This window comes from Suncus etruscus, chromosome 17, assembly GCF_024139225.1.
Source record: "Suncus etruscus isolate mSunEtr1 chromosome 17, mSunEtr1.pri.cur, whole genome shotgun sequence".
In the NCBI taxonomy this organism is placed as follows: Eukaryota; Metazoa; Chordata; class Mammalia; order Eulipotyphla; family Soricidae; genus Suncus; species Suncus etruscus.
Genome location: NC_064864.1, coordinates 23,743,358 through 23,755,674, shown reverse-complemented (window position 1 = coordinate 23,755,674; position 12,317 = coordinate 23,743,358). Strand labels below are relative to the sequence as shown.

Sequence of the window (12,317 nt, the reverse complement as noted above, 5' to 3'; positions counted from 1 at the left end):
GAACCCCTGTAGGGTTCTTTGAGCACTACCAGGAGTTATTTCTGAGTGCAGAGCCAAAAGCCCTGACCATTGGATATGGCCCCACATGTGAGTTTGGATCATGTTAATTCTCATATGTAACTGTGAGAACCCTGCCTTAAGTGTTTGAATAATTAAATGTAGTTTTTCATTGCAAAAAAAAAAAATGAGCGTAGTTAAATGTTGGAGAGGTCCTGAATAAAATCTTTGCATGTACTGAGAAACATTAACTAAGGAGGGAATAGTCAGAGATCACATACATTTTCTTATATTCTGGGATTTTGAACTTTTGGAACCAATTTATTTTGGACTAAATATGGAAAAATCATTTAAGTATTGTAGCCAGAAATTCTTTTAGGCTATCCTTTCCAGCCTTGTCATTTGTCTGGAATGTTAAGTATTGTCAGTAGTTTAACAGCCTTTCAGGAGCTTGTATTAAAAAAAAAAAAAAAAAAAAAAGAAATGATCTCCAGAAATGGATATGAAGAGATTGTGGGGTAAGATTTTAGGCTTTTTGTTGTTATTCTTTGTAAGACATTGAGGTATTCTTTGGAAAAACAGTGAGGTAGAGAATCTTAAGTATTCAACATTTGAAAAATTTATGGAGCTTCTAATGGTTTCTAACTTTTGTTGTTGTTAAATCTTTTGAGTACAAACTAGTATAAGTAGGCATTATTTGGCCCAAAATGAAGTGCTGCAAAGCCATCTTTTACAAGTTCTTCGTTCTTCCATCTCTTCAGTTTTTTTCTCTTGTTTGACTGCAGTCTAGCTTTTCCCAGACTTTCCCTTGGAACGGAGTCTACTTACCAGGGTTTTTTTTTTTTTTTGGGGGGGGGGGTTGGGTACACCCAGCAGCCCTCAGGGGTTACTCATGGCTCTGCACTCAGAAGTCTTTCCTGGCAGGCTTGAGGGACCATATGAGATGCTGGAGATTGAATCTGGGTCCTTCCCAGGTCAACTGCATGCAAGGCAAATGCCCTACCACTGTGCTATCACTCTGGCCCCCTCCTTACTAGACTCTTGGCTATGACTCATCACTGTGTCTTTCTCCTTTTGGTTCATTCTACGTTCCCCTCATTGAATGTGGCCAGGATTTCTTCAGTAGACAGTTGCTAAAGGGGTGTGTCACTCTCCTTCAAGTCCCTGCCTCCTCAACACCTATTTCTCCTCTTTCTACAAAAATCCCTTGAGCAGTAAAACTGTATATTTTGCCCACATGAATACACACCACAGTCTGATGTAGAATCATTAGTTTCAGGAGTAGTTCCACTCATTCCGGTACACAAACACCTTTTCCAGTGAAATGAGTTTATTTTATTTTGTTTTGTTTTGTTTTGTTTTGTTTTGGGGTCACTTCTAGCCCTGTGCTCAGGGATCACGCCAGGCGGGGCTTGAGAGGCCATGCAGGTTCCAGGGATCAAATCTGGGTTGGCTTGGCTGTGTTTAAGGCAAGCTTTGTACCTCTCATACCCACACTAGCTCTCTGGTCCCAGTTAGTGAAGCTGGCAGTACCAGATACCTCGTTCTCGTTGAGCTGAGATATTGCTGTATTGTACAGTGGTGGTGGACCACAGTATGGCCAGCACACTCTCCCCCTCCATTGTTGCAACCTTAGTGGGGAAGCTAGTACATTCTTTGGGGGGGGGGAAGGAAGGAATTTTGAATCACAGTCAGCAGTTACGCAGGGGTCTATTCTGACTCTGTGCTTAGTAGTGATCTTTGGTGGTACTTAGGGGCCCATATGTGGTGCCCAGTATTCAAACCCAGGTAGGCCTCATGTAATCTCTCACCAGCTCCAACATTCTGATTTCTTTAAAACATTTCTTTTAGGGGCTGGAGAGATAGCATGGAGGTAGGATGTTTGCCTTGCATGCAGAAGGATGGTGGTTCGAATCCCAGCATCCCATATGGTCCCCGTGCCTGCCAGGGGCTATTTCTGAGCCCAGAGCCAGGAGTAACCCCTGAGTGCTGCCAGCTATGACCCAAAAACAAACAAAACAAAACAAAACAACATTTCTTTTAGAGCCAGAGAGATTACCTGGTGGAGTCCTTGCTTTGCATGCACCTGACCCTGGTTTGATCTCTGGCATACCATATTGTCCCCCTGAGCCTTTTTAGGAGTGATCCCTGAGCACAGAGCTGAGAGTAAGTCCTGAGTACTACCGGGTTTTGCCTTCCCCATTTTTTTTTTTTTTTTTTTTTTGGGTTTTTGGGCCACACCCGGTAACGCTCAGGGGTTACTTCTGGCTATGCGCTCAGAAGTCGCTCCTGGCTTGGGGGACCATATGGGACGCCGGGGGATCGAACCGCGGTCCGTCTCCTAGGCTAGCGCAGGTAAGGCAGGCACCTTACCTCCAGCGCCACCGCCCGGCCCCGCCTTCCCCATTTTTTTTTAAAATCATTTTTCTTATTGGATTTCTTTTGAATGTTTTACTTGTTCTTTTTTTTTTTGTTTGTTTGTTTGGTTTTGGATCACCCCTGGCAGTGCTCAGGTCAGTCAGGATCAGTCTTGACTCTGAGCTCAGGAATCACTCCTGGCAGTGCATGGGAGACCACATGGGATGTAGGGAACTGAACCTGGGTAAGCCATATGCATGGCATACGTTCTGTATGAGGCTGCACTATCGTTCTGGCCCTTGTTTATTTTTGGTAGTATACTTGCTTTGATCAGGTTGGATGTTGGTTTTGGTTCATTATCAACATTTAGTTTTCTAAATTTTTTTTTTTTTGTGGTTTTTGGGTCACACCCGGCAGTGCTCAGGGGTTACTCCTGGCTCCATGCTCAGAAATTGCTCCTGGCAGGCACAGGGGACCATATGGGACGCCGGGATTCGAACCGATGACCTTCTGCATGAAAGGCAAACACCTTACCTCCATGCTATCTCTCCGGCCCCTTAGTTTTCTAAATTTATATCTCCTTGACAATATGATTTTTTTCCCCCATCATTGTTCTTAGTTTAACTTTTGTATGTGATCCTTAATTTTTCAAGTAGGAAGTTTGTGAAATAAGAGGTATTTATTTAGGGCCGGAGAGATAGCACTGCGGTAGGGCATTTGCCTTGCACGCAGCCGATCCAGAGTCGACGGTTGTTTGAATCCTGGCATCCCATATGGTCCCCCATGCCTACCAGGAGCAATTTCTGAGTTCAGAGCAAGGAGTAACCCCTGAGTGCTGCCGGGTGTGACCTCCCCCCCAAAAAAAAGAGACATTCATACAAATTGCCTTGATGATATTGGTTTTTTTTTTTTTTTTTTTTTTTTTTGGTTTTTGGGTCACACCCGTTTGATGCTCAGGGGTTACTCCTGGCTAGGTTCTCAGAAATCGCCCCTGGCTTGGGGGGACCATATGGGACACCGGGGGATCGAACCGAGGTCCGTCCTACGCGCTAGCGCTTGCAAGGTAGACACCTTACCTCTAGCACCACCTTCCCGGCCCCGATATTGGTATTTTTATGTAAAAATCATAACTAATAACTATACCAGTTTTAATCATTTTAATTCCTGGGCTCAAGAACTTTTGAATTTATAATATCAAGACCTAGAACATCCTCTGCAGGGCACACAATATGGCTCCCACCATCTAATACAGACAAGTCTGAGACCACAGTCAGATCTCGAGATTACCATGCCAGGGAAGTCCTTTCCCTTTATTTTCAGTATTATCTGATATATAATTTTCAGGGATAAAGAATCAGAACAAGTGTTATTTGTTGACATCTGTGTGCCATAGTATATAATTTAATGTAAGTAGTAAGTAAAAAATCTTTAGTCACTCCTTATAAAAGGTTTCTTTTACAGAGTATCTTGAGTTGCTTTTATTTTAATAAGGTATTAGTCATACTTGGGTCACGCAGTGTGTTCTGTGAAATATGATCACTTATATTTATCCTGTCTTACTATGGGCTGTCACTCTGCTTAGCAATTTGGGCTCATTATTTCATTTGAAGCTCTCAACATTCTTATGATAGTATTGCCAGGCCATTGCCAGGCCATTTTATATTTGAGAAACTTAAGATTTCAGAGAGGCTAAGTGACGTGCTTAGGGATTGGTTATATCTGGTACATCGGTCTCTGGAGTCAATAAACATAGTAGATTTAAAAATCTAAAATTAAAATTAGATAATGTGTGTGTGTTTTTGCATGCTCCCCTATGTTCATTCATCCTAAGGTGTTTGTATTCAGGGATTGAATCCAGATCTCTGCTTGCAATTTACCGCTGAGCTACATCTCTAACCCAATAATGGTTAAATTTAAATGACAACTCTTTTGTATTGGAGGGCTTTCATTGGAGACAGCCAGAGAGGCTAAGAGGACAGTAATAGCTATTAGATCTTTTGTTTGCTTGTTTGTTTTTGGGCTACACACAACTGGTGCTCAGGGGTTACTCTGGGCTCTTCATTCAGAAATCGCTCCTGGCAGGCTCAGGGAACCATGTGAGATGCTGTGGATTGAACCTGGGTTGGCCATTTGCAAGGCAAATACCCTCCCTGCTGGCCCTAGCTATTAAGATCTTATTAAGATCTTATTAAGGTGTGACTGTAAGAGGGAGGATTGGCATTGTCCTATAGTTGCCACCAAATTTCCTGGAGTACACTGTGCCAGAATTGAAGGTGTTTTGAAGTTTCCAGAGATTTTGTGTTCTTCATTATCCATTGATGCAGTTTAATGAGATTTAAGTGAAATTCTCCAGATCTTTTTGGTGTTGTTTCTGAAACTTAATTAGTGCATTTTTCTTTCTTCTGACCTTGAACCTGACTAAATAGCTTCCTTGTGAATGATGTTTTTCAGGATTATTTTTTTCTATTCTTGGTTTACATGCAATTTTGTTCTGAAGCTCTATGAGTTTCATTCTAAAAAACAAACAAAAATATCTCAAATTCTTCTTCATAGGTATGAAAACAGAAAGATAAAATGTGATATGTGATCCCCCAAAATAATATAGCTTGTATGAGAGCTGTATTAAGTTCAGTGTTTATTGTTTATGTGACCTGTAGAGAGGGTCTTTTGTTTTGTTTGTGGGGGGGTTTATGGGGGCACACCAACATTGCTCAAGGCTTACTCCTGGGTCTGTACTTATGGATTCCTCCTGCGAGGGTGCTGGGGCACTGTATGTGGTACCAGGGATCTGACTTGGCTTGGCCACGTCCAGGGCAAGTGCCCTACCCGCCGTTTTACATACCTACCCCTTTCCTTCAGAGAAGCTTTAATTGCATATCACAGTCTTTCTGTTGTGACTTCCTTATAGACAGACCATTATCACCAGTTACATGAACAATTTTTTAAACTATAAGTTTTTGGAATCAGAGAGCCTTTAGAATCCAGGCTTCTTTCATTGTAGATGAGGAAACCCAAATTGATTATAGAGAATTTTTTGGAGGGATAATTTTTAGATCTTAAGACCATGAGCCAAAATCTGATCAGATGAAATCTTTAACAGAGGTATGATTTTTTTTTTTTTTTGCCAAAATGTAAGTCACAGTTTGTAAAAGGAGAAAAAGAGGTGCTGATCGCACAATTTCTTCAACGTAATTCTGCATTGAAATTTTGTTTTTGTTTTTGTTTTTTGGGCCACACCCAGCGTTGCTCAGGGGTTACTCCTGGCTGTCTGCTCAGAAATAGCTCCTGGCAGGCACGGGGACCATATGGGACACCGGGATTCGAACCAACCACCTTTGGTCCTGGATCGGCTGCTTGCAAGGCAAACGCCGCTGTGCTATCTCTCAGGGCCCTGCATTGAAATTTTTTATATAACATTGTTAGGAATAAAAGTAGGAAAAAAAAAAACTTAAGCAGTAATTGTACTTGCCAGTAAGTTGTACTTGTACTTAAAGCTCCTTCATGACTTTCTAGTTGTCGGGAACCATTAATATATGCTTATAACTGGAGAGAATTTTTGTTGTTGTTGTTGTTGTTGTTGTATTTGTTTGTTTTTTGGAATCACACCTGGTGGTCCTCAGGGTTTATTCCTGGCTCTGTGCTCAGAAATTGCTCCTGGCAGGCACAGGGGACCATATGGGATGCTGGGATTCAAACAACTGTCCTGCATGGAAGGCAAACAAACGCCCAACCTTCATGCTATCTCTACAGCCCCTGGAATTTTTTGTTTGTTTGTTTGTTTGTTTGTTTTTGGGCCACACCCAGCAGTGCTCAGGGGTTACTCCTGGCTGTCTGCTCAGAAATAGCTCCTGGCAGGCATGGGGGACCATATGGGACACTGGGATTCGAACCAATCACCTTTGGTCCTGGATCGGCTGCTTGCAAGGCAAACACTGCTGTGCTATCTCTCCGGGCCCTTTTTGTTTTTTGTCAATAAAATTGTATGTGGGATCATCCATAGTAACTTTCAAGATACTCCTGACCATCTTTTAAAGGTATTTTCCTTTTATAAGAGCCTGTGGTTTGATTTTTAAAATATACCTACATGTGTTGAAGGCAAGAAATGGTCTTTCATTTGTTTTCTTCAGTAGGTTTTAATTATATGATCTCCTACTCGATGTAGGGCAAACTTGGGCTTCCTGTGTGGCTGTGTAATTAGTTTTAGACAGAGCTCCTAGAGTTGTAAACCCTGTCTCGAGGAGCCACAGGTTCTGGGACATTGTGGTCAGAGTGCTGGCCACCCACTCTATAGCCTTCTAAAATGCAGGGTGATCAGCAGATTTGAGAGTAGTGGTGTCTCTGTGTGTATGCAACAGATAATTATTTTAATTGAAAAAGGAGGCGGTTTTTGTAAATTGAATATAGCTGAGAGTTTTACTTTGAAAGCTGTAACTTAACACATGATAGGTATAGTAGTCACTTTTCTGCTAAAACAGGAGGCTAAAATTAAGGCATCATATTAAATAGCATAATTATCAGTACCTTCAAAATGAAAATCATTTTGGTTAAGAATGCCACTAACACTGGCCAGAGGATAAGTAGATGGAATAGATTGGGTAGGATAGTTCTACTGCTGCATTTTGTTCATGTTTTGTAGGAAAAGATGATAGAGCTGAAGAACTACTTAGGGCAAATGACTCAAGTGAAAAAGGGAAGTCGAAAGCCAAAGGTGGAAGGTCCATTTGATCATTCCTGCATACAGCATTTTCTACAAGGAATGAGAAAGCAGTTGACAGGGAGACTAGAGCAGAGGGATTCTGAGATTTATGTTTTGTTGTGTGAGGCCAAGTCATTTTGGGGATGGATCTTTCCCCAGGCTCCTATTCCAACCATCAGACCACCTGATAGTTTGTCTTCTGTCAAGGCAAAGTCGAGCTGGAGTATTGGAGCACAGAATAGTTAATCATCAAGTCTTTTGGTGCAAACCTTTTCTTTTCTTAAAAGGTCATCTTATGGAATAATTATCAAAATGTGAATTTCTCTATCTTTTAGTTAGTCTTTGTAAATTAGATTCACCTTTTTGTTTTGGTGCTCAAGTATCATATATAACCCTTTTACATTCAGAATAGACTTAATTTTTTGTTATTTGTATTTGAACTCTATCTAATTGGCATTATAATTAGAAGTCTTAAGAAGTTTTTCTTGTTTATTTTCTGTATTGATATGAACATCTACTTTTCAACACACTTAGTTTACCTCTGGCAAATATTTTCAAAGCTTATTTCTAGAATTTTCATCCAGTGTAATACCATTTCTTTCCACAGCATTTTCTCTGAGGAATGAGCAGGCAGTTGACAGGGAAACTAGAATGGAGGGAGCCTGAAGTTTCTGATGTAATGCCATTTCTTTCCACAGATTTGATTGTAAATGCATCACGAAGAGAAAACCCAGAATGAAGAAAGCAAGCAGGAGTGTTGGCTCAGTGCCTAAAGTGTCTGGGATAAGCAAAACGCAAACAGTAGAAAAAACGAAACCCGAAAACAGCTCTTCAGCATCTACTGGCAGCAAACTTGTCAAACCCGGAACAGCAGCAGCATTGTCAAAGGTACTGAAGTGGTGAGGTGTGTGCATGAGATGGGATTTTAGGAAGGGGGCATCTTAGAAGGAGCTTTGATTTGTTAACTAAGTATTAATTAGGGACTGCACTCAGCTGGGAATAGTCTTTGAAGAAGCTCACAGTGATGGACTGACTTGGCTCCTTTGGCCTTTCTTGGTGAGTGAAACCAGTTTGAGACAGGAGTCTTGGAGCACCTGCCCTTGTGCACTTGGTGCTCCTGTGACCCAGAGGCTGCCTTAAAGGCATTTGGGAACTCTAGATGGGAGAGTCACATCACTTGACTTCACATCACATCACACATCACATCACATCACATCACATCACATCACATCACATCACATCACATCATCATCACATCACCACATCACATCACATCAAATCACCACAAATAAATGAAACACAGATAGAAAGTCAGATGCACAGGGAGAGCAGTGGAAACTGTTGTAAGGAAGGAAATTTTGTCTCTAGAATAAGTGCGTTTCATAAAGAGAGTATGTGAACTAGGTCTTAAGAGGTGACTAGTAACATTCTCCCAGATGAGAACTTTTATTCCCACCCACTCCTCATATAACCTGAACTGTTCATTCTTTGACAGTTAACCCAGTATTAATCCTCGTTAAAATTGATAATTATTTCGTGAGAGTGTAGCTAGTTATTATTATTATTATTTTTTTACATTCCTTTTAGGGGCTGTATCAGCCCTTGTGAGTTTAGTGTAGTAATTCATTAAGTCACGGACCTTAAGTCACGAGCAGGCTGACGAGACTCAGAAATGAGAGTCTATAAATGCAGTTAGTATATAGACCCTGGAATTGCAGGTGGCTGGTAAATGACAGGTACTGGCATTTTAATGATTGGTTCTTCAGCCTGGATTATTTCAAAGAAAGTAACCATTCCTGTCACTCTTTAGGTGTCTGTGTTAATTTGGGCCATCCAGGAACAGGAGGACTCCAAACCCATATCTCTGTGCCCATGTCTTTAGAGATTCATTGAACAGAGAGCCACACATTCTTCCAATTTTCTAAGTCCAAAAGTCATTCATTTGACCACTGTTTGTTTTTAGGGACGTAATGAATTAGTAGGAAAATGGTTAAACTGGACTATGATAAGAACTGAGAGAAGATTTCTGCCAACCTGGCGGCAGAAATAGAGCACCCACTCAGATATGATTCATTCAAAAGCCTTTTCCTTGGGGCTTGGGACAGGGATCATGCTTTGTATGGGTTCAATCCCTGGTGCCACATGTTATCATTCCCCAGCTCTCATCCCCAAGCAGCTTCTGGTGTGACTTAGGGGTTCCCAAGTACTCCTACATTGGCAGTGGTGGTCCCTGGGAGAGTTCATTCTTGGGCCCTACCGTAACTAGGAGTGACTCCAGGTCCCTCCTTGAGCACTTCTTGGGAATACTCCTCCCCCCCAAAAAAGAAAAACCCCAAACTACAAAACAAAACCCCCAAAACACCAAACTACATTTGTCCTTTCAGTGCTTTGTTAGATAATTACTGAATTATTTTATGAAACACCTCACAGCTAATGAAGAACTTCCTTATATGTGTTGAAAGATCTAGCAAGAAATGCTGGTTTTTTGGGTCCAGAGTGGTTAAGAATGAACACACACTCCATGGGTTTGGACGTATCACCAGATTTTTTCCTGATGAGCTATTGGGTGTCTTCCTGTGGCTGAGGGTAGTTCCAGAAATAGGCCTTTAGCCTACTTCTGTTAATCTAAATTCATACTGTAAACTCTTTTTTGAGTGGCAGTGCTACCATTCTTGTAAGATAGCCAGCATTTTCTCACCTAACTGGTTGCTCAGTCTGTGGCTGTCTTTGGAGCGGAGCACCTTTCTGACTGTGTGACCTGTTATTTACTTGACTGGAAGAACAGGTTGAAACACTGGCATTGGATGTACTCCACTGCCTTCCTCCCTTTGCCTCCTCATCACGGCCAGGCAGTGACTTTGGAGAGTGTATTGAGCAGACAGTCAGATCTTTGACGCTTGGATCTGGAACGGAGCGCGCGTAGTTGGTCTTGATAGTGAGTACAACTCAAAGCTTTACTGGTCTTCCCTTCCTCTATATGCATGTGCCAGCTCTCCATAGCTTTGGTTTTGCTGCATTGGCTGGTTTACTTAAGTAGTGGGTGTGTTTGTGTGCATGTGAGCGTATGGGGGTGTGGTGTATGTATGTGTTTGGGGAATACTTTACCTGAACCACAGTATAACAAATGTGTTTACTTAAGAGAGTCATTTGAGTAGAAGCTGAAATAAGGGAACATATAAGGAAAAAAGAAAGTAGTGGGTGAACACACACACACAAAAAAACCCAGGCTGGGGGCCGGGAAGCTGGCGCTAGAGGTAAGGTGTCTGCCTTGCAAGCACTAGTGTAGGACAGACCACAGTTCGATCCCCCGGCGTCCCATATGGTCACCCCCAAGCCAGGGGCGATTTCTGAGCGCATAGCCAGGAGTAACCCCTGAGCTGTCAAACGAGTGTGGCCCAAAAACCAAAAAAAAACAAAACAAAACAAAAAAAAAACCAGGCTGGCTGTGGGACCAACTTGTCTGTCACTTCTGTGATTTCACTGTGCTTCTCTGCATGTAGTCTCTTCCTGCAGTTTGAGTTCTATAGCTCTGATGGCCATTAATGATTAAATAAGCAGAGCATTTGAATTTGAAGTTGAATCTCATATGTCACAAACGCTTGTTTATGTATGTGGTCACCCACACATGTGTATCTGTCTCTCTATATATATGTTTTTAATTTTGGGTCTAACTCAGCATATTCCCGGGCTTCTTTTGGCTTGGACCTTGGGAGTTGCTCTTGGCAAGATTCCAGAGATCATGCGGTGCCTGGGATCAGACCCAGGTGTCCTGCATTCAAAGAATGCTCTTTCGCCCATAAAGCTAGTTTTCTGGTATTTTATATATTTTTCCCCCTGGGAACTTGAGTTGTAGCTAAATATATCAGTGTGTAGTTCCTAATAAAAAAAAAGAACAAAAACAAAAAAATATAAACCCAACATCTTTTTTTATGACTGTAATTGCAGTTGCAAAATCTGGCAATTGACATGGCTAGTTATAGTTTGTAATCTGTAGAAGTGTCACTATTTGTGCTAATCATGTCTATTTTAACAAAAATAATTTTGGGGTAGTCCAGGATTAGGTCAGTTATATGATTTGTATTTTATTATGTTATTTTCCTATGTCTGTGTCTTTCATGAGCTTGAGACTACCAAGCATATATGGCAGTTAGTGGTCTGTCCTTTATATTCAGGCTTTTCAGTGGTTTCTTGTCATTAGGTTTGCAGTAGAGGATTGGGCAGGAGTCCATAGAAGCAACATGTTGGCACATATTTGCCTATTCTTCTGTATTAGTGTACATAGATACATGGATTTTTATTAACTGGGCTATGAATTGTTAGCATCGCTTGTTTCTTTTTTTTTTTTTTGGTTTTTGGGTCACACCGGCAGCACTCAGGAGTTACTCCTGGCTGTAAGCTCAGAAATCCCTTCTGGCGAGGCCAGAGAGATGGCATGGAGGTAAGACGTTTGCCTTGCATGCAGAAAGTTGGTGGTTCTAATCCCGACATTCCATATGGTCCCCCAACCTTGCCAGAAGCGATTTCTGAGCATAGAGCCAGGAGGAACCCCTGAGCACTGCCAGGTGTGACCCAAAAACAAAAAAATTGCTCCTGGCAGATTCCGGAGACCATATGGGACACCGGAATTCAAACCACCAGCCTTCTGTATGTGAGGCAAATGCCTTTACCTCCATGCTATCTCTCCGGCCCCCAGAATCACTTGTTAAAATAAAATCCTACTGTTATTTTTTTTCGTGACAGAGGAATCTTCAAACTACCTAGCTCCTATGACTTTGACATGATCCTACTTACTTTTCTTTGAGTAATTAAGTTCTGATAAAATAAAAATAATTTTCTCCACCTCAGTCCCAGAATCAGCCCTTTCTTTAAGAAGCTCTTGTCCTAAGGGAGAAACTTAAATTACTTGAAAGCTAGATTTGTTTAATGTTGTCGAGTGTTATTTGTCGTTTCTAAGCCTTCTCAGTGGACAGGAAGTATCCATAACTGTAGAAGTTCTTTATCTTTCTTTCCATTTAAGTGAAAACTGGGTTCATTCACACTGGCTTTCATTACTGGTTAGTACACAGTTATTAATAGCCTTTCTACTTTCTGTTTATTTTGATTTTTTGGGTCACACTTCGTTTTGTTTAGGGCTTACTCCTGATGTGCCCAGAGGATCACTCCTGTTATTTGGAAGGCTGGATGTGGTGCCAGACACCAAGCTCTTGGTCAGCTTCATACAAAGGAAATGTTTACACCCTTTCCCTGTACTATTCTCTCTCTGACT

General features: G+C 41.6%; 1 protein-coding gene across 2 annotated transcripts in view; it reads left to right on the top strand.

The window, feature by feature from the left end:
* SPECC1L (sperm antigen with calponin homology and coiled-coil domains 1 like) overlaps nucleotides 1-12,317 on the top strand; it is a 120,662-nt gene that overhangs the window by 24,112 nt on the left and 84,233 nt on the right. The window contains exon 2 of one of the 2 annotated variants that reach the window (XM_049790643.1): nucleotides 7,750-7,939. In XM_049790643.1, coding sequence (XP_049646600.1) covers nucleotides 7,787-7,939 — 153 coding nt within the window. In that variant the 5' untranslated portion in view covers nucleotides 7,750-7,786. Of the gene's footprint in view, nucleotides 1-7,749; nucleotides 7,940-9,851; nucleotides 9,987-12,317 lie in introns of those variants that run through there. The other variant, XM_049790644.1, reaches the window with a different exon arrangement.